The sequence below is a fragment of the Caretta caretta genome, chromosome 14 (genome assembly GCF_965140235.1).
Source record: "Caretta caretta isolate rCarCar2 chromosome 14, rCarCar1.hap1, whole genome shotgun sequence".
Taxonomy (NCBI): Eukaryota; Metazoa; Chordata; order Testudines; family Cheloniidae; genus Caretta; species Caretta caretta.
The window spans coordinates 4,045,264-4,066,242 of NC_134219.1; the positions used below are offsets into that span (position 1 = coordinate 4,045,264).

Here is a 20,979-nt window from a genome sequence, read left to right on the forward strand (position 1 = left end):
GCAGGACCAAGCCCCAATTTTTGCCCCAGATCCCTAAATGGCCCCCTCAGGGATTGAACTCACAACCCTGGGTTTAGCAGGCCAATGCTCAAACCACTGAGCTATCCCTGCCCCCGAGGCGCATATATTCTGCATATAAAAGCCAGGGCCCCTGTTAAGGGGGAGCAAGCAGGGCTATTGCCCAGGGGCCCACACTGCTGCATGGGCTACGGCCAAGCTGCTTTGCCTTCAGCCCCAGGTGAGGCCCCGGGCTGTAGTCCCCCCCGCAGGTCTTTCTGCCCCGGGCCCTAGCCAGCCATGCTTAGTGGACCCCCTGAAACCTGCTGGTGGCTCCCCAGGGGGCTGCAGACAGCCCCCTGCTTGGGAAAGCTCACGAAAGCTCATGCTCAAATAAATTGGTTAGTCTCTAAGGTGCCACAAGTCCTCCTCTTCTCTTCGCATTAGTAACCGTGTCTCTTTGTTCTCTGGGGTGCTAGACAGGTTTGCCTCACCCTGCTGCTGGGAAAGCCCTGACTGACCGGCACGTGTCGCCCTGTCTGCCCCGCTCTCCGTCCTGGTTCAGAGCCGGCTGATCATGACTCGGGGCGCTCCGGCGTTGGGCAACCCGGCTCCCAGGGGCGAGGCGGCCTCCCGCTGGCCCCGCCTGCCTGCCACGGGGAACCGAGCGGCGCCGCCGCGCCCCATTGGCCCTGGCCGAGCCGTGACATCATCCCCGGCCGCATGCGGGGCGCTGGGATGATCCGTTTTCAAGCCGGAGGAGGAACAAGCCTGGGGAGGGCCATGGGATGGAGACACGGGAGCGCAGCGCGCAGCACTGAGGGAGCGGGGGCTGCGGGAACAAAGCCGGGCTGCGGCTGCTGAGGAGGTAGGTCCCGGCTCTCACACCGAGTGGGGGGATCCCCAGGCTTGGGGGCTGGAGAGGAGCAACCGGCGCGGGGGGCGCTGGCTGCAGGGGGGCTAGTGCCGGGGGAGTTTTCCCCCGGTGCTGCTCTGTGCTCAGCAGCTTCAAGGAAAATTAGATTTTTTTTTTTTTTTTGGCGGCGGGGGGCTGCCTTTTGCGGGTCAGAGGTGTCCCTGTTGAGCTTCCAGGCGGCTCCTGCAGAGCGGGGCTCGCCTTGGGGAGGGCTGGGACATGGTCCAAGCCGGTTCTCCTCGGGAACCTGTGCGGAGGTCCCCCCCCCCCCCGCCCGTTGTAATGAAAGAGACCTTGCCCCCCCCCCCCTCCAAAGTCAATGCTGACAAACTAAGAGCCGCTGGCCCTTGCCCAGAACCAGGGAACGCCGCGCCGGGCTGAACGTGCTTCCCGGAGCCTGGCCTGCGAAGAGCAGCGGTTGCAAACCGTGGCGGCTCGTCTCTTTCTTTCCATGCATCGGCAAAGGATGCACCCGTCCCCCCCCCGGCACACGCCAACCCACGCAGGTCCCCTCCGCCCCCCGGGAGCCAGAGGCCCGCCGCTGCCGGGTTTGGGCCTGAGCCAGCGGGCGGGGGAATCCGGGAGCGCGCGGGGGGGGGGGGGGGGTCCCAGGTAATTTCCAGAGCTGGGCTCTTTTGTCCGGATCGCCCTGTCTCTTTAACGCGAGCCGGGAGGGGTGGGGACGGGCCGGGCGATGGACTGCGGCTCTTCTGGCGTGCGCGCCGGGCACCGTGCAGGGGAGCGAGGGGCGCGCCCCGGCTGTCCGTGCGCCTGGAGAGGGGCGAGCCCCCGGCCGAGCGAGGGGCCCGCGGCGCAGCGGAACTTTGCTCCCCTGAGAAACTCGCTCAGAGGAGGGGGCTGCGGGGGGCGAAAGTAGGTGTCTTGATCGCGGTGGGGGGGGCCCGCTGGAGAAGGGAGGGGCGGCTCCGTGGAACCGGCGCTGGGGCAGGCGGTGGCTGAGACCCAAGCGCTGCGCTCGGGGAGGGGCTTTTCCTGGGGGGCGCTGTTTGTTTGGGTCCGGGCTTTCACGGGGGGCAGGCACCGAAATGCACGCCGCCCGATGGGTCTGTGAGCGCCCTGCCCCAACGCCCCGGGATGCCCAGGAGGGGCTGTGGCAGAGACGGGCTGCAGGAAGGGATTTCCTGGGCTAGGAGGAGAGAAAGGTGCCAGGGGCCCCTTGCAGGCTGTGCCAGCCCTGTGCCCAGCCTTGCCAGATCAGCCTTGATTCCTCTTCTCTTCTTATCCTCCCCCCCCCCCCCCGTCTCACTGGCCAAACAATGGCCAGTGTGCAGCCCCCTGCACCCTGCCCTCCCCCCACCAGTGCCCAGAGGTGCCCGTGAGAAGGGGCCGCTCCTCACTGGGGGCCCTGGGCCACTTGCCCAGCTGGCGGAGTGGAAGGTGATGGAACAAAGAGCTGCAGGCCCAGGCATACAAAGGCCCTGCTAGGGTTACCTCTTCCAGCAGCCCTGCCAAGCTCTGGAGGAGAGAGGCTGTGGCTGTGGATTTTGTCAGACTTGGGGAGGTGGACAGTGAGATCGGTTGGTTTCCCTGACTCTGAGTGATTATGGCTAACTTTGTTCTGGCTAACTCTGGAGTGGCTTTGAGTTCCCCAGGCTCGTGCAAAACAAACCGCTGGGCCCGGGGTTTGCTGCTCCTGTGGTCGCTGAGCTGTGAGACTGTAACCCCAGATGCCCGCTAACTCCCAGGGCCTGTTGGCGCTAGGCTAACCAGGTGTCATTCTAGCAAATGGGCTAACTCCTCCTCGTGTGGATGGGGCGAGCTGTATTTTAACACACGCTGGCTGGTTGTGGTGTAGCCAGGCTTTGCCTTGAGCAGTGAACGCTTCTGAGAATACATCTGATCTTTGCAGCGCTGGGCGTTTGGCTTCCACCTCTTAGCCTGGGTTTCTTTAACTGCTCTGCGGCCTGTCAGCTGGGGCAGCTCCCGGCCACCATGCATTATTTAGCTGGCCCTTCTTGGGATGCCAGAAGGGTTCAAAATAGATGCTGGGAGAACACGGCCTTTGCGGTGTCAGGGCCTGGTCTGTCTAGCTACCACTCAGGCCTCTGTCACCCTGGGGCCCACAGCAGCTCTTAATTGGTGGGGACCCCGCAGCTGGCAGAGGGAGGTGGGTGACCAGCTTGCTCCTAGTCTGGGTTTGATTTTTCCACGGCTATGCCAGGAGTACCATCCCTTAGAGCTGTGCAGAGGGGTAAGGGTGGCCATTCTGGGTTGGACCAATGGCCCATCTAGCCCAGTATCCTGTCTTCCAGCAGCAGCCAGTGCCAAGTGCCCCAGAGGGAATGAACAGAACAGGTAATCATCAAGTGATCCGTCCCCTGTTGCCCTCTTCCCAGCTTCTGGCAAACAGAGGCGAGGGACACCCAGAGCATAGGGTTGCGTCCCTGCCCATCGTGGCTAATAGCCATTGATGGACCTATCCTCCAGGAATGTCTGATGTGTTTAAATGTGCTCTGGGTGGGTGTAACTGACTAATAGGAGGCCAAGGAATCACGCCCTCTCTCCACCCCACCTGCCCTCTCTGCTTTCTCCTGCTGCGAGAAGCAGGCTTTGACCTCTGCCCCCGTGCATGGGTGTGAGCCTGCCTCAAGCTAGACAGGGAAGTCACAGCTCAGCTTGCTTGCCAGCTGGGGTGCCAGGAGCACCTTGCCATGGAAAGGGAGGTGGGAACCAGTGCAAGGGATTCTGGGGAGCATCTTTGCGGGATCAGTTGTGAATAACTGAGTGAGGGGCCAGAGTGCGACAATGCTAAGAATTGGCTGCAGTGTCTGGTTAAAGGCGCCTTCGAGATACCTTGCACCCTGTGACGTATTGGCCCCTTCCGGGAATGCTTGGGACTGATGATGTTGGGTTGTCTGGCAACATCCCTGGCCTTGGCTGTGCTCCGCACTGATGCAGGGCGAGAAGGGGGCTAGTTGAAGGTGTCTGCAGGCTGTTGTCTTCATTAGAGCTGCACCAGATCGAGACTTCAGTCTGAGCACTCTGAGTTCAGGGGGCTGGAGCTGAGCTTCCAGGCTCGGGCTCCTCTCTGGCTCCATGTCTCTCCAGGGGACATAGTGAGTGCACGGACTTCCGTGGGGGCGGGGGCGGACTCTGAACCTGGCGCTCTGCCAAGCTGCGGAGAGCTCTGGGGCAGTATCTGCTCTGCACTCATCAGCTCAATCCAGCGCAGGGGCTTAGCTGCCAGCAGCATGAGAGATGGGAATGAACGGCAGCTTCGCCCCTGTCTGGGTTAGACCTCTGCCCCCATGTGAAAACGTGGATGTAGCTGCGTCTGATGATGATCCCTAGCTCTTTGATAGCCTGCTTCATCCCTAAATCTCCAAGCCCATGTTCTCCCTGTTTTACAGGTAGGGAAACAGAGGCACAGGGAGGGCTGTGACTTGCCCTAGGTCTGCCAGCAAAGGAGGGGCAGAGCTGGGACCTGCACCCAGGTCTCCTGAGTTCTAGCCTAGTGCCCAGCCCACTAGGCCATGAGGCGGGGCCATGTTTGGTGCTAGATCTTTGTTCTTGCTAGCACCATGGCTTGACTCCAGGTGATGTCCAGGGTGAAAATGATTCAGTGCCTCCCTCTTGGGCCCCCAGTCGGAAGGTGTGTGCCTCCCTCTACCCCCAGCGGAGCCCTTGCCCTGGGATGGCTCTCAGCGAGCAGTGCCCAGACCATGCTTTATGTGGCGAGCAATTGGCAAACCAGTCTGGGTCTTGATGGAATCCAAGCTGGATTCTACTTGGGAGCAGAGCTGGGGTTTGCCACCTTTTGGCCACAGCAGCTCCCATCAGTTGATGTCTGTGAAGGGGAGCGATGACCTGCCTTCCCTGCTGCTAGGCAGTACCTGCAAGCTGCATGCCCTCTGCTAAGGGGCTGGAGCAGGGCGGTTCTGTAACTCAGGTGAATCCTCTAATGACCCTCCTGACTGTATTGTATCCAGGGTGAGAATCGTTTAAAAGGGCTTCAGCTGATATGAGTGATTTCTGCTGATTGCTGCATTCCAGGTCCCATTGTTCTGTGCATTTGTTCTGGGCCCTGGTGAGATATCCCTGAACTGCCTTCAGTCTCCCAACACATAAATTGTCTTGTCTTGGTCTTGAACGGGCTGTGAGAAATCTGGCTGCTCGCTCCTCACCCCCCGCCCAGCCACAATATGGGGACGCAGGAATGGCAAGGCTGGAGCAGAGCAGCCGTCTGTCTAGTCCAGTATCTTGTGAAAGACACTGGCCAGTATCTGATATTTCAGAGGAACTCAAGACAGTTAAGGGATAACCTTGCCCCAGGGAATGTTTCCTCCTGACCCCCTCCCCGCACTAATTAGAGGTTGGTTCATCCCCTGAAGCATGAATGTTTATAGCCTTTCCCATCTCCTATTGTCTTTGTTAGTACTTAATACAACTCTGGATATCCTTGTCATCCAAAGAACTGCCCACTCCTTTTGGAAATCCTGCTAAGCTCTTCAGGTTGGTGACATCTTGTGGCAGTGAGTTCTACAGGCTAATTGTCTGTGTGGAAAATTATGCTGGCAAGAGCCCAAGATCCCTGACTCCCTCTGGTCAAACACTCTGGATAGGGATCTAATTTTCTCTGCCTGATATTTTCCACCTGCTTTGCAATAGGTGCTGCAGATGCTTCTGATAAATGGATAGACGGTTCGGCATATCAGCTGTTTGAAAGTCTAGTCTGTCAGTCCTACACCGGCACCTCCAAGGGAGGGGGCAAAACTGTCTCCTTTCGCTCTTCTGCATGGGTGTCTTGGGCTTCGCCCATGTCTTTGCACTGATGGCTGGAGGATGAGCCTCTGTCTTCAGGGATGGGGTCTGCTTGGCAAAGGGTAGTCCAGGATTGCAGCTTCTGTCTGCAGTGAGATAAGATGATTATGCAACTCTCCACCTGCAGCTATTCTGTGTTAGTAGCTCTGTGGGTCGGAGGTGGCTCTTTGTTTGGGTGTTAAGGTCAGGTGTGCAGATAGGCGCTGTAAAGGGGTTAGGTGGGGGTGAGCAGAGATTCTTGTTGGCTAGTAGAAGGCCGATCATCTCCTGGACTCTCTCTTTCCTCCGCCAGGTTTCAGATGGGACTCTCACTGTGCAGCCCAGCCCATGCTCCAGTGAGTCTGACGGAAGCAGGGGGGTGGGGTTGAACCTCCTGCCGTCTCCCAGCTTCAGGGCGCTGCCTAGTGAACCAAAACACGCAGCAAAGCTGGCGGCTCTCGTTTCAAGCCAGCCAGCCTTGGTAGGGATGGCAAAAGAGCGCGAGTCATGGTGACGGGGCGAGTCAGAGCCAGCTTAAGTTAGTGCGTCAGGAAAGCCCAGAGTCAATGCCCTTGTTTGCTATTGACTTCCGGCTTGTCACTCCTGCATGCCACCGTGTGACAGCCTGCCATCCGTGCGGCTGTATGGGGCGGAAGCAAGGCAACATGGCACGGACCAGGGGTTGGGATTTCGGAGCTCCTGGGTTCCAATCCTTGCTCTTCTGCAGACTCTGACCGATTGTGCCAGGCATGGTACAGACTTGTTGGCTGAACAGTCTCCCACCCAGCACCTCCTGTAGCTGCTGGCACCGGTGTGAAGTGCTGCACTGGTGTGAAAGGCCACAAGGTATGTGTAATGGAGAATGGATTCGTAATGAACAGATGGTTCCTGCCCCCAGGAGCTTGCAATCCAAGTCCCTAAACCACCTAGAGCAGCAGTTCTCAGCCAGGGGTCCTAGGCCCCCTGGGGGGCTTTGATCAGGTTTCAGGAGGTCCGCCAAGCAGGATTCATGTTAGACTCGCTGAGGCCCAGGGCAGAAAGCCCGAGCCCCACCACCCAGGGTTGAATCAAGCCTGAGCAGTTTAGCTTCGTGGGGCCCCCTGTGGCGTGGGGCCCTGGGCAATTGCCCTGCTTGTTACCTCCTAACACCAGCCCTGGCTTTTATCTGCAGGAAATCTGGTGTTGTGGCAAAGCTGGGCCGGGGAGTTTTTATAGCGTGTTGTGGGGGGGGACCCTCAGAAAGAAGAGAGGCCCCCTGGCCTAGACAGCAAATTTAGCAGGCCCGCGTTGGGGGAGGAAAAGGGGTGTAATTGACTGACCAGGTGACTGATCTCTGCTCCCCTCTGGCCTCCACTTGTTCCGCCAGTGCAGACAAGCCACCTACCCTCTGAAATGGGTTTTTGGCACTAGGCGCGAAGCTGTGCTCTGGGAGGGCAGTTGGAGCCGCCTGCCCCTGGATGCAGGCATTGCGTCTTTAACTTTGTCTCGGGTTACACTTGCGCTTTCTCAGCAGATTATTAGTTGGCGGCTGTTAAGCTTCTCTGGGCTGGTTTTCTGCTTTTATAAAAGCGGCAGCGGGAATGTAATGGGATCTTGTCTCTTCCTCGCTGAATAAGAAGCAGAGAAAGGGGCTCTTCCCCCCCCACTTCCTGGCATAGGCAAGCCCAGCGCCTCGGCTGCAGACAGAGAGCTGTGGAAGCATGCAGAAGAGCTCCCTACAGTCACCCACTCTGTGAAATCATCCCCTCTCCCCCCCCATCTTACACAATGGTCTGTAGAGTGAAGCTTGCCGGGGGAGAGAGAAGGCCCTAAGAATTCGCCCCTTTCCTGCTAGCTAGGAGGAGGAAGGCAATGGCTTGTTCTGGGCCCCTAGCAGCGTGGAGGCCTCTGGAGGAGGGCAAAGCTACTCAGTAACGTCAGTAACACTTGAGTCTCCTGCTGCCTCTTAGCCAAGGCTTTCAAAGTCTCATAAGAATGCTAAAGAAGCAAACTTGCCCCCACAGTTAGCTGTTTGGGCCAGGTCCCCAGCTGGCTTAAATCAGTGGATTCTCATTGACGTATACCAGCTGGGGAGCTGGCCTGGGGGGGGTTTCTATGTCTTCTATGAAACTGAAGGTCAATAGAAATGAAATCAGGGAAAAGCTGTGTGGGCCAGTGCATAATCCTCTCCCTGCATGCAGCAATGAGCTAGGGCATGAGAACCTGACAGTGAAACTGATTAGAAACTGACGAGACGATTTTTCCATTACTTGTAACTCCTGGCTGGAGAAGGACCGAAAAAAGCAGGCTTTGTTTTCAATCCGAGGAGATGTTAGTGACAGATAAGGAAATCGGACACACCAGCAAGGGGGGAATTGGTTAGACTTTACCCTGCATGAGTGCATTAAACCTAGTTTATGGGTAGGAAACTGACACCAAAAGGAGAAGTGTGTAAGCTAATTGTGTGTGTGTGAGAGAGAGAAATTAAAGTGAAGTGCCAACTTGCACTTCAACCCAGCCGCCAACTGTGTGGAACCCAGGAGTCCTGGCTCCCATTCCGTTCCTCGGCCACTAAATGCTCACACTCCAGTGTCCAGTAACAGACTCTGTAGTATTTGAATCTGTACAGTGAGGCATAGGAACCAAGAAACTGAAATCAGAAGATGGAGTATCTTCTCAGATACCACGCACAGCACCTTGAGAGCCTGGTGTTCAAATCTCTGCTCTATCACAAGCCTCCTGTGGCAAGTCACTTTGGGTCTGTCTACACGGTGCCTAAAACCCAGACGTGAGTCTCAGAGCCTGGGTCAGCTGACTGAAAAACAGGGCTCAAAAGAGCAGTGTCAATGTTTTGGGTTCAGGTTGCAGCCTGGGTTCTGAACCCCAGCAAGAGGGGAAGGTCTCAGAGCCCAGGCTCTAGCCAGAGCATCGACATGGATATTTTTAGCCCTGTGGGGTGGGCCCCACCAGCCTGAGTCATTTGATCCGGGCTCTGAGACTCTCTTGCTGTGTAAAGAGACGAAGGGAACGTCCATGTCTCGGCTCCCCATTTGTAAAATGAAGATAATATAGCACTGGCCTCTCTCACGAGGGTGGTGCTTTTCCTAAAAGGTGTGCTCTAGGAAGGATTACGGGGCAGGTCCCTGGCCCGTGTTACGCAGGCTCAGATGAGGAACCTGAGCCTGTGTTGTAAGGATCGATAGGTCAGTTTGTGTGGTGCTCAGACACTGTACCAACGGGGGACACACAAGTACCAAAAGTGGCTGATGGATTGATTCCTCTGCACGGCCTGGGAGGGGCAGGCACTTGGCATGTTCTGTGTAGCTAATTTTCTGTAACCTTTCAAAGGACGCTGGGGAGCGGGGGGAGTTGCAGCCTTGCTCAGAAGAGCTGTGCGCCCAAGTACTTGGCACTGTGGGGAGAGATTGTCTAACAGGTTATTGTTTAATAACCTGTTGGAAGCCGGAGAACAGTTTGAGCCTTGTACCCTCTCTGAAGCAAGAGCAGTGAGATGGAAGTGATTGCAAAGCAGGAAGTCTGCCCTGCTCCGACTGAGCAATGGAGGAGCATGCAGGGTGTGTCTGTGGGGATGTCTACACTGCTATAAAACACCCTCCACGGGCCTGTGTCAGCTGACTTGGGCTCGGGCTGGGGAGGATCCCAGAGCCCCACAGAGCGCAAATATCTACACTACAATTTGATAGCCCCGCAGCCTGAGTTCCAGGCCAGTTGCGGGTGTTTGATTGCAGTGTAGACATACCCTGTATCTGTGGGGGAAAGCAGGGGAACTTGCAATGGTGCAGGGCGGGGCAGGCTGGGACGCAGAGCAGGGGGGAGTGGGGCCAGCTAGAAAGCTGCAGGGCTGGGGAAGTGGTAACAGAGAAAGCGTCAGGACTTTGCTCCAGCAGGGCAAACGGAGCAGACTTCAGTGGATGCCAGGTCGGCTCATGAGCACGCGCTGGCTGCGGCCTGTTGCGGGGCTCTGTCTCTGTAGAGCGGGTGGATGAATCCATTACACAGATGCTGCCTCTCTCACTTAGTCCAACAGGGCAGACTCTGAAGGCGAGGTCTTGATGCCCCAGCCTTGGTGGGGCCCCCTGCATTGTGACAGCGTCTCTCTGGGTCTGGCAGATGTCGGCACCTTGGAACGTCCAGTTGGCTGAGCAGCTGGGTCCAAAACTGGACTGTCCCATAGAAACCTGGAAGAGAGGAGACTCTGGTCGCTGTTGGCTGCCCCAGGGAAGGCACATGGAGCACAGCCACCGGAGTCTCCGCCTCTCAGGAACTGGCGGCTCTCTCGTGCCCGTCACGGGCGCTCCGTGGCCAAGCGAGGCCGGACAGTCTGGGGAACGCTTCCCACCCTCTGAAGCCCAGCGCGAGCTCTGAGCGGGGCCTCCAGCTTGTCCGGCAGTGGCAGTAAAACAAATGGAAGAAGAGTAGGATGGTGCCCGCCGTGGAACAGCCCACTCTGTCAGTGAGCGGTGCCCTTGGGCTAAGATCTCTGGGTGGCTCAGCTCCCCAGAGCAAGTGTGTGACGAAGTGGGACTGTTCTTAATGTTTCCTCTGAATAGTGTGGGGGTGCCTCAGTTTCTCCTAGGTACTTCTTAAGTATCTAGGTGGTGGGGTAAGGGTGTATGATCATTGCAGAGCCCTAGAGGGCAGGTGCGTGCAGGGGTCTGGACACAGAGAATGGCCGACACCCTGTTTCCTGGCAACTGATGGCCTGGGCCCTTCCCCCCTGCAAGGTGAGAGTTAAAGGGTTGGAGAACAAAGGTTTCAGAGTAACAGCCGTGTTAGTCTGTATTCGCAAAAAGAAAAGGAGGAGTTGTGGCACCTTAGAGACTAACCAATTTATTTGAGCATAAGCTTTCGTGAGCTACAGCTCACTTCATCGGATGCATACTGTGGAAAATGCTGTATTTTTCCACAGTATGCATCCGATGAAGTGAGCTGTAGCTCACGAAAGCTTATGCTCAAATAAATTGGTTAGTCTCTAAGGTGCCACAACTCCTCCTTTTCTTTTTGCAGAACAAAGGAATCAGGTGACCTCCTGGCCTGGGAAAGGGACAAAGCCCAGAGGAGGAGGGGCTGGAGGGAGTTTCAGTCTGGGGCTGGCTGGGACATGGAGTCAAGGGCAGACGTGGTTGTCTGGCTCATGGGCCCCCCCCAAAATGGACCCAGCTGAGGGGTCCTGTTCTCTGTACCTACAAGCTCTGTTTTAGACCATGTTCCTGTTGTCTAATAAACCTCTGTTTTACTGGCTGGCTGAGAGTCACGTCTGACTGCGAAGTTGGGATGCAGGACCCTCTGGCTTCCCCAGGAGCCCCGCCTGAGCGGACTCGCTGTGGGAAGCGCACGGAGGGGCAGAGGATGCTGAATGCTCCGAGGTCAGACCCAGGAAGGTGGAAGCCGTATGAGCTGTGTGTCCTGAAGACAGGCTGCTCCCAGAAAGGAGACTGCCCCAGAGTCCTGCCTGGCTTCATGGGGAGCAGTTCCAGAGCATCGCCCAGGGACTCCGTGACAAAGTGCAAGGAGAACAGGCTTCCGAGGACCTTCCAAGCGCAGGCCAGTTCTTGTATATCCCGTTATTCAGTGTGTGGAGAACAGGTGTTGGATTGAAAGCCCGGAAGATTGATTCCTACCATGGAGGCAACAACTGAAATCACAGATCCGTTGTGCTGGGTGCTGCACAAGTGAGAGACCATCCAGGTCCCAAGGAGACTTTCTAGTTGTCTGTTTAGACAAGGCTTTGCTGCTGTCCCTCTAGACAAAGGATTGGAGACAGGCGGTCTCATTTTCCCCGTTTCCTGGGTGGGGCGGGAGGCCCAGAGAGGTGAAGTGACTTGCCCAAGGTACACAGGGAGTCAGTAGCGGAGTCAGGAATTGAACCCAACTCATCCTCACCTGGTGCCTCAACCACAAGAGCATGTTTCTGGTTGCTGAAGTTCTCCAGCGCAGCACGGGGAGCGGCTTCCCCATGACCCCCGGTATCCCATGCCCTGCGCCTGTGGGTGAGACCTGGCCTGGAGGGACCCTGCATATTAGCCAGAGGGCAGTGGCATTCCTGTGTCACAGCCAGTCCTTCGTCTTCTGCTGAGACTCGCAAGCAGAGGGCCGATCACCGCCAGCTTTGAGAGGGCCCTTGGGCAGGTGGTGTCACTACTTCACCGCAGAGAGCTGTTCTGAAGCTCCCGACTTGTATCCCATCAGCCTCTGCAGAGTCATCTTGTCTCTTCCCGGGGGCACGGCCGAGCTGGGCCGGATCTGAACCGGCTGCCTGGCAGCAAAAGGCTCCGTACCCCATTGCTGATCTCCCCGTTCCTTAGCGCTGCTTGGAGCACGTGAGAGCTGGAGCCACTGCGTACCGGGAGGCCAAAGGGGTCCTGAACTCCGGCTGTTGGAAGAGCTGCCGCACAGCGGGCTGGGCTGGCCAGGGGGCAGACCCACCCCATCTTCCTAACCAGAGTCCCTGCACTGCTCTGCCAAGCCCTGCTCTGGGGGTGAACATAAGGCAGCTCCGTCCATTCCCTGCGGCTGAGCCGGGCAGGGCCGACTCTGCCCCAGGGGTCTGGAGGGGAAAGTTTGGGGTCTGGACTGTGTTTGCAGAGTGGCAGGCTGGGATGCCGTGGGGCTGGGAATCCGAGGCTGGTAAGGGGGCAGGGTTAATGCTGTAGAGGTGGGGAAGGAAGGCAGAGCACTGCCGAGAGCAGGGAGGAGAACTGCCTCGCGTGAAGGGGCACCGAGATGGGCACGCAAGGCGGCCACCTCTTGCTGAGTGCTGGTGACCCTCTGGTGCCTGGAGCGTGGCTCCCTTCCCCGTGGGGCGGGCAGCCCCACAGCCTTCGGCAGGCCAGTGGGGCTCTAAGGAGGCGCCACTCGTAGAAATGGTACAGTGGCTTCGCGTGAGCCGGGCTTGTGGGGAGTGGAGGACGCATGTTCGCACCCTTCCTGCTCTCCTCTCCCCTCCCCGTGGAGCCAGACGCCCTGCATTTGCTTCCTGCAGAGCGGGGTTGGTGTCTCTGGGCTAGTTATTGCTCCTAAATGAAACATTCAGAGTCTGCGAGTCTGTTCCAACGGGGGGGATGTGTGCTAAAGGCTACCAGGACAGCCGATCAGCGAGCGGAAACAAGCCTCTGGTGCATCCTGTGCCCTCTCATGTGGGCCCAGGGCAGCTTGTGCCCTTAATTCCCCACCCCCAGGGGTAGAGAGAAAGGAGCCTTTGTCCCGTAGCAACCAAAACAGCGGGGGGGAGGGGGGGTCTGCCAAAGCTTCTTGCTGCATCTTTCTAGCCAGAGTCCCAGCGGCCTCAGCCTCTGGGACGTCTACAGCTCGATTCCCGCGCTGCTCTAACAGACGGGTCCCTGGAGGGAGAGTATGGGGGCGGGAGAACCCAGCTGCTTAGACTTCTGGCCTAGTCCTTCAGTCCAGCTCCCATGTGCCACTTTCTGGCTTCTGGCGACCTCGCGTTGCGTCCTGAGCCGCGGGTCTTGCGAAGCGTTCGAGGAGGCGCTTGGAGGGTACAAAGGGCAGGCACCTTGGCGTGCTGGTGCCATGGCTGTGAGCGTGGTATTGGCATGTGGAAAGCCAGAAACACCAGGAGACCATCTCGACACCCTGGTGAGCTAGAGAGCCTGTCCCTCTAACTGGGGACGGGTGTCGCTGGGTGCCCCTAAGATAGGGAGGGGGGGTTTCAAATCCGCTACAGGATGGTTGAATCGAAGCGGAACAGAAGGACATAGGGCTGCCTTGTGTATATGCATGTGTGTGTCTCCCTTTCTCTCTGAGGCCCATCTGCGTTCCAGTCACGACCTGCTTCTCTCTGCACCGCAGCAGCATCTGCCTCCCCTCCCCTCCCCTCCCCTCCCGAGCCAAAACTGCTACCTCCGCACCAGTCGTGGGGCGGCGTGTGACCTTAGCCCGCAGTGGGGAAAGCTTCCAGTTCTGCTGATGCAGGCGCCCCCCCCGGAGGCCTCATCGCCAACCCCTCTTGGGAAAGTCCCAGCTCCCTGGCCAGGGAATCGCCCCAAGCCCCTGGGGTGTGCTTAAACAGTCACTAGGCAGCATGACTCAGGCAGTGAGGGGGCAGGAGGGAGAACTGGGCAGTCTGCCCCCATCTGCAGTTCTGCCAGCGCCCCTCGATCCCGCCTTCAGCCTTTCCAGTCCTGGCTGCTTCGTGCACAGACTGCCCAGGGCAGAACATTGTCCGAGCCCCTGTGCTCCCAGCCAACCTCCGCCACCAGCATCTGCCTAGATAATCTGGCTGTGAGGATGCAGCATAGTGCAGGGGCCCTGAAATGAGGAGCTGGCGTGGAGCACTGGGGGTGGTTCGGTCTCTCAGTAGGGCTGTGGAAGCCGGCGCAGCCCCACACGGAGCCCAGCAAAGCCAGCTCTGACCCAGGGGATCCCCCTTCCACCGACGCTGGCTGCTAGGCAGTTCTGTGTCCGAGCGCCAAGGAATCCAGTGCACGCAGCCAAATGCAGCGGGATGGGGGAGGTCGGTGGATGGAAGCCCACTCAGCTTGGAGCCGGAGCCAGGATAGCTCCCCCTGCATCGCAGATGCCGGGGCAGCTTGGACGGTTTCTTTCTGCCCCACTCCGCATGGCTCGTCATGCTGAATACTGGGGACGGGGGGCAGTGATTGGCCTGTCACTGGCCGCCCAGCTCCTTCAGCGGCTCTAGGGACCCCTGGGGCTGGGTGGAAAGGAAATGTGTCCTTTGTCCCTTGCTACCAAGGCACCTGGGGAGATAGGGCCTGGGTCATGCTGCTCCGAACCAGCAGGGAGCTCTGGCCTCCTGCGGGGCCATCTTCTCTCCTGGAACGCTGCAAACGCTGCTCCACCATCATCCTGCTCCCCAGCCTCCACCCGTGTGGGGCTGCAGCTAGCCCAGGGCTGAGAATCTCGGCCTGGGTCTGCACCAGTCTCTGCTGGGAACGCTCCTGCCACGGCAGCTCAACCAGGGGAAGCCTTGGCTGGTGGGGCTCAGAGCAAACCTAGATCCTGGGGGTTAAACCCTGTCTGCACTAAGTGCTCTCCCTGGTGGAGCTGAACCCATGCTAGTGCAGTGGGGAGACTTCCTAGGGTAGACACGCCCGTGCCGGTCAGTCTCTTGTTTCTGAGCAGTCTGTCTTTCCCAGCCAGCCAGCCACAGCCCCCTCCATGTATAGCAGGAAGCGGGGTTCTGGGCTAGCTCCCAGCTCGTTGTGGGGGCGGGGATGGAAAAGGGTAAGAACTGTGTTCTGGATAATTCCCATTCGATGTGGTGGCCTCACGCGGCCTTCCAGCCCTGGTGTGACAAGCCCCAAGAGAGCAGCGTGGGGAGCTGGAGGGATCCTTTCTACCAGTTCTCCCTGGGTCCCAGAAACTCTGAGCCCCTTTCCCTCCGACTGAAGGCAACTGGCTTTCTCTTAGCTGCGTGGAGCAGCCTTGAGCTCGCGGGGCCTCTCACCATTTTCCAGCCCTCCTCATGCACTTCCTGCCGTCTGTTTCCAATTCCTCCCAGCGTCCGCTGCTCGCTGCTTGCTTTACGTGAGAAAAATCCAAAGCATTTTCTCCATGTGGCTTCGAACAAAGCCGCCACCTGCCCGCAGTAAGAGGCGCAGGGCCGCAATGGGGTGAACCATCCTGACCAGCCAGTTCTGCAGCGCACGCCAGGCTCTTGTTTCTGACTTCCTCAAAACCCCTCCTTGGGTTCACTGCCTCAGTTTCTCTGGTGCTCACGTTCCTCTCTGGAGCAGGGCAAGGATTGTTCCCACACGGCTGCTGAATGTTAACTGCCTCTAGCTCCGGGTTGCTGTGACTTTCCTGTATTGTGGGCAGCCCCTCTTGTGCCGTGGGGTGCAGCATGACTGTCTTTCACCCTACCCCCAATAATTATGATGGAAACTTTACCACAATCCCAGCACCCTCAGTGAACTGACAGAGGCAGGGAGCCAACTGCTTGGGGGTGGGGCGTGGTGGCTTCTCAGCAGGCCACATCAGTCCATGGCTGTTTAGCCCAGGAAATAGAGACAAACCCTGTATCCAAGTGACGCTGCAGGGCAGGGTCGGAGAACGAGCTGGAACGTGATTAACGGCAGCTGCTGCCAGCTCCAACGCTGGGGGAATCTGCCAGGCTGGAAAACTGGTGGATAAAACCCATTTTGCTGACCGCTCCCAGGGGCAGGGACAGCCTCTCCAAAGCAGCGCCCACTGCTGGTGATAACATTGTCCCCCTGAGCCTCCGGTTCCTGTGGCCCAGCTCACCTGCCCTGCGCAATCAGCTGCTTGAGGCTAACTTTGTTGGTGGGTGTAATTCCCCCTCCCATACCCTCTCGGTCTCTGTCCTCCGACACCGGGATGGGAAGGAAGGGGGCCTGGTGGCGAGGGACTGCAGCCTGGACTGAGCCAGGCTCTCCTGTATCAGTCGGGGGGGGAGGGGGGGGAGATTCTGGAGGTAGGGGAGGCCTGTTTGCAGGGAGGGGGCAGGGGAGAGACTCTCGAATTCACTGATGCTGAGCTGAGCGGCTCGGGGCCAGCGCATTCCAGCAGCGAATGCACGTTTCCCGGCCCCAGGGGGCTGAGCAGGAAACAGGGCTGGGGGCTGGCCCGACAAGGGAGAAGCCGCTCTGGGTTGTGGGGGCGGGGGAGAAGTACTCTGTAGAGCGGCCAATACTTTCAGTGGCGCAGGGAGTAGGACACGGTAGCCATGGCTCCTGTGGGGAGCGCCCCAAGGGGCCGGTGGGGCAGCATGACCAGCTGTCTGGCTCCCCCAGACTAACCCACGCCCTCTCTTCTCTCCGTGCTCTAGGTGAGTGCTGCGGGGGAGGACAGCGAGACCTCGCTGCCCAGCCCGGCCCCCCTTGCCGGGACAATGCCGATCCTGAAGCAGCTCGTCTCCAACTCGGCCCACTCCAAGCGGCGCTCACGGGCGGATCTGACGGCTGAGATGATCAGCGCCCCGCTGGGCGACTTCCGCCACACCATGCACGTGGGCAGAGCCGGGGACGCCTTCGGGGACACCTCCTTCCTCAACAGCAAGGCCGGCGAGCCGGAGTCCCCCGAGGAGCTGGGCTCCTCCAAGCCCGGCCTGCTGTCCCGCAAGTTCCGCAGCAGCAAGCGGTCGCAGTCGGTGACGCGCGGCGACCGGCGGGACATGCTGGGCTCCCTGCGGGACTCGGCCATCTTCGTGAAGAACGCTGTCTCCCTGCCTCAGCTCACCGAGAAGGAGGCCGACAAAAGCACCGGGAAGCTGCCCAAGAGCCTTTCCTCGAGCCCTGTCAAGAAGGCCCCGGAGGAGGCGGCCGCCCCAGAGGAGAAGCCGCGCCCCAACGGTGCAGCCACCCGCCCTCAGAGCCCCGGCCTGGATGAGCGCGATTTTGGGGACCTGGCGGACTTGCCCGTCGTGGTGCCGAAGAGCAGCTATGGCATGAAGCATGCCGAGTCCATCATGTCCTTCCACATCGACCTGGGGCCCTCAATGCTGGGGGACGTCCTGAGCATCATGGACAAAGACCAGTGGGACCAGGACGAAGACTTTGGCGCCATGGTACCTGAGGAGCCCCAACGGGATGGAGGCCCTACCAGGATACCTGCAGCCCACCGGCTCAGCCAGGAAAGGAAGCCCCTGCCAGATTCCCTGCTGATGGCGCCAGCCTGCCAGGATGAGAGCAGGGCCGTGGCCTACAGCCTGGACTCTGCCCGGAGCCAGGGCAGCAGGGACAGCAGTTCGGTTTCTAACTGCACAGCACAGGGGCAGGAGGAGCACCGCCCATCTCCCGAAAGGCAGAGCTACGGGATCCCAGATGGCGCCCGGCACGGCCCCCCCAAACAGCATAACAGAGAGTTCTCCTTCGCGGATGAGGAGGACGACGAAATCAGAGTGTAGGCAGGTGGCTGATCCGACGGGTCTGGTGTTAACTTACGGTAGCTTGGGCACAAGAAGGGATAACCTGAAACTGACAATGTCAGAAGAAATGGCTCCAGGAGACACTTGACTCTTAAATCCTTTCCCTTTTCCCCCCGGGCTGTGGCCAGATTCCCCTCAGCTCCTCTTTGACGTCTCTCCAGGGACTGGGTGAATCCGTGAAACGGGAAGATAGATGTTGTGGGGTTAGTTTTTGCTATTTTGAGGTCGCTGTGGGAGAGGAAGAAACTTGGGTTTAAAGTCATAGTATTACGTCGAAGAACCTCTTCCTGTAAGGCTGTCGATCTCTGCGAGCCGGGGAAGAACAGCAGTCGGGAGAGGGGAAGAGCCCGCTAGCCAGTCTGGAGACTATTCCTTTCCCAGAAGAAAACTCCAGTGTGTACTGCAAGGGGGAAACATTCTTTCATTTCTATTGGACTTTGGATATTAACTTGATCTACTGCCCACATCAAGCAATACAGAGTCCAGTTACAAGGACAAGGCTTACAGCCCCAGTGCCCTTAGTAATATATATTTTCCCCCTTGTGTTTTCATTGGTTTCTGATTTGTACTTGTAACTCTTTTTAACTGCGGATGAGGGGAAATTCCAGTCTGAAAGTACTTGGTTCAAGAGTTTAGACTTCTGCATATTGTAGAGTGAAATGGCATTGGAAACCCAGCGGTTTCTGAGCCTGCAATTGATGGTACTTCTCTTTGGGCAGAGCGCTGGGAGGCCTGCAGCTCCAGGGGCAGGGGAAGGGATTTTTTTACTCTTTTTTTTTTCTTTTTTTAAGTGTCCAATGTTGCGGCACCTTCAGGGACATGGGCTCCCTGCAGCCTGCCACAGCTGCTCCCACAGATTGGACCCAGACCTCCTCTCTGGTGGGTTCCTCTTGAGAAACCCTCTCCTGCCCCTGCAGCAGCATCATGTCTGTGGCACTGCGATGCCAGCCATGCCTCCTGCTCCCCTGGCCACGGTATGACGCAGAGGTGTAACGGAGGCTGGCACGCTGCTAGCGGGACCCAATGACTATGGTGCTGTTACCCGGTGTGTGTGGAGGGTTACGGTGGAAGGAGCTGGAGGTGCCTCCTGGGGAATCCTCTTAGCCCCTGCTATCCGGATGAACAGGGCTGGGGCAGAGATGTTGGCTGGCCCCTGGCCTGCCCTCAACCCCAACCCCTCAGTGCCCTTCCTCCGCCGCATGAGCGGATGGGATGCCCGGAGGCAGCTGCAGCCCAGTGTTGGTGGCAGGAATGGAACAGACGGGCAGGGGGAAAGCTTAGGGGGATAATGTCTGGCCCCTCGCCAGTCTGCACACGTGGGCACAATGGGTTTGGAGCACTGGCACAGCGTCCTGAAGCCCAGCGGTCTGGAATGGGCAGCGTGTGCAGGAGACGCAGACTCGCTCTCCTCTGCCCAGTCTCCTCCCCAGGGAGATAGCCCCTGGGCAGACGCTCCTGTGCCCAAGAGCTGCCAGGTGCAGCCTGACTAGGGGTGGGGAACCATCCTATCTAGGACGCGGGGCTGTCAGCACCACGCTGAAGAGATGTGTCCTCACCCCCTGGGCCCTGCCCTGCCTTCCACACATCGCACGCTCGCGGGTAGCAATAAAACACTAACTTGGACCTTTTCTAACTTATTTTCTTTTTAAATGTTGTTTTGCGCTAGATTTCCCCCCCCCCCCCCCCCGGGGTTGAAAGCGGCGGCAGGGCGCCCTGGGGCGTGGCATGGCCTTACCTTGTGACCGGGGCTCTGTCCCATGTGCTCGGAGCTGTATGGTGCAGGTGAATGGAGGAGGGGTTTTTTTTATGATGATGTATGTAAAATGCAGAACAGAATTAAACGGTAGTGAAAGCAGTGCCTGCCTCCTCGGGGGTCTTTTATGCCGGCTGGGGGCATGTTGTCTCTCTCACTCCCAGAGACTCTTCCCTGTCCTGATTTCTGAGGCCTCGCCTCTGCTATGCTGGTGAAAATGTCTTCTCCTAGCCTGGGCCCTACCCCTACTTGGCCTAGCTGCAGGGGCTCTCCCCCGATCAAGCGGCAGAGATCTCTGGGTGCCTCCATAACCTCTGTCTGGCAGGGGAGGGTGGGGTTAGCACAGAGGGCAGAGACCGAGGGTGAGCAACCAGGAGCTGCTCCCATGCCTACTGGTAATATCCCCAGGGCTGCCCAGCAAATCCACCCACCCTGCTCGAGGCATTGCACCTCCCTCTGCTGGAGTGCAGAGGCCTCTTGCCCTGTGGAAGGAGAGGTGCGGGAAATCAACCAGGCTAATTGCTTCTTCTGGGGATTTCTCCTCCTGGCAGAGATCAGCCCAGCCAATTGAACTCGGCCTCTGGCTCGGACCCCCTTTCCAAGGGGTAGCGGCCACATGTTTGAAGGGGAAAGGGGATCAGCAGTGCCGCTATGGGGCAGGTACAGGTGGGAGAAATCAGCTGGCTGACGGAAGAATGGACCTGGGGAAGCAAAGACCCGACTAGCCAGCAGACGACAAGCCATGGCACTTCCCTCTGGCATCACACGGTGAGCCTAGCCTTGCTCTTAACCACCCCTCTGCCAGGTGCTGGCCTCTGAACCATGGTCCTCCAGGGTGCTGCCAGGGGCCACCTCCAAGTGGCCTACTTCAAGCATTGCCCTGTGCCCAGTGGTGGGTCCAGGTTGCCTTTTTTTTTAACATGGGACTCTAGCAGGTCTTGGCACCGCCTGCAACCAGGTAAGGGTCCCTCCGCCTCTGCGGGGCTTATCTGAGACCCCCCCAGAAACTCTTATGCTTGGGACCGCTGCCAGGGCTCTCCTGTGCCCATGGGGGTAGTCTCCTGCTGTGCTCCTCTCTGCCAAGTCTGGGTGCAGCAACAGGGCCTGTCCTGGGAGGATCGGGAGAGGGAATGAGGTGCTGGCTCCTGAGGGTTGGGCGTGTTCCTTCCCCATCCCTGCCCAGCTGAGGCATGAGGCTGCCAAGCAGAACCTGGAGCCTGCAGCTGGCGGGGCAAGGGCTGTGGGGCTCCAGAAAAGAAACACCAGCTTGCTCAGATGCAAGTGCTGTGCAGTGACTCTGTGCCAGTGGTACTCCTGCCCCTGCGGCATGTATCTCTCGGCCTTTCCAGTTGTGCTGTCTGCTAGCCTCTGCCACCTACCCCCCCCCCCCCTCCAGCCCAGTGCCCGGCATGTCTGCTGCAACCAGCCCTGCTGTGAGCGCACCTCGAGCGCGTCCGAGCCTGGGGCTGCTCCAGAGCACCGGAGACCAGCCAAAGGGGAAACTGGCCCAGGGTGGCTCTAACTGCAGATACTGCTTCGCAGGCTCCGGCCTCGTTGTCCCTCCCCGAGGCGCGCTTGGCCTCGGCGCATAAAGAAACTCTTTCAGGGAAGCTGGGCCTGGGCACAACGCAGCCAGTGTTTGGACGTCAGCTGCTGATTTCATAACCTTCCACCCCGCAAGGCTGT

At 58.6% G+C, this 20,979-nt stretch overlaps 1 protein-coding gene across 3 annotated transcripts; it reads left to right on the forward strand.

Annotated features, from left to right (window-relative positions):
• The first annotated feature begins 601 nt into the window (after nt 1-601).
• On the forward strand, nt 602-19,395 carry CDC42EP4 (CDC42 effector protein 4). 3 transcript variants are annotated; one of them, XM_048818183.2, is made up of 2 exons: nt 602-865; nt 16,443-19,395. In XM_048818183.2, exon 2 carries the CDS (start codon nt 16,506-16,508, stop codon nt 17,517-17,519), a length of 1,014 nt encoding a protein of 337 aa, XP_048674140.2. In that variant the 5' UTR covers nt 602-865; nt 16,443-16,505; the 3' UTR covers nt 17,520-19,395. The 3 variants fall into 3 exon arrangements, with proteins under 3 accessions (XP_048674140.2, XP_048674142.2, XP_048674141.2); XM_048818185.2 differs by lacking the exon at nt 602-865 and adding an exon at nt 1,651-1,786; XM_048818184.2 differs by lacking the exon at nt 602-865 and adding an exon at nt 6,095-6,520.
• Nucleotides 19,396-20,979: the final 1,584 nt, after the last annotated feature.

Bases quoted from the DNA above. Each gene is read 5' to 3' on its own strand.
- CDC42EP4 (XM_048818183.2), top strand. From the start codon at position 16,506: ATGCCGATCCTGAAGCAGCTCGTCTCCAACTCGGCCCACTCCAAGCGG.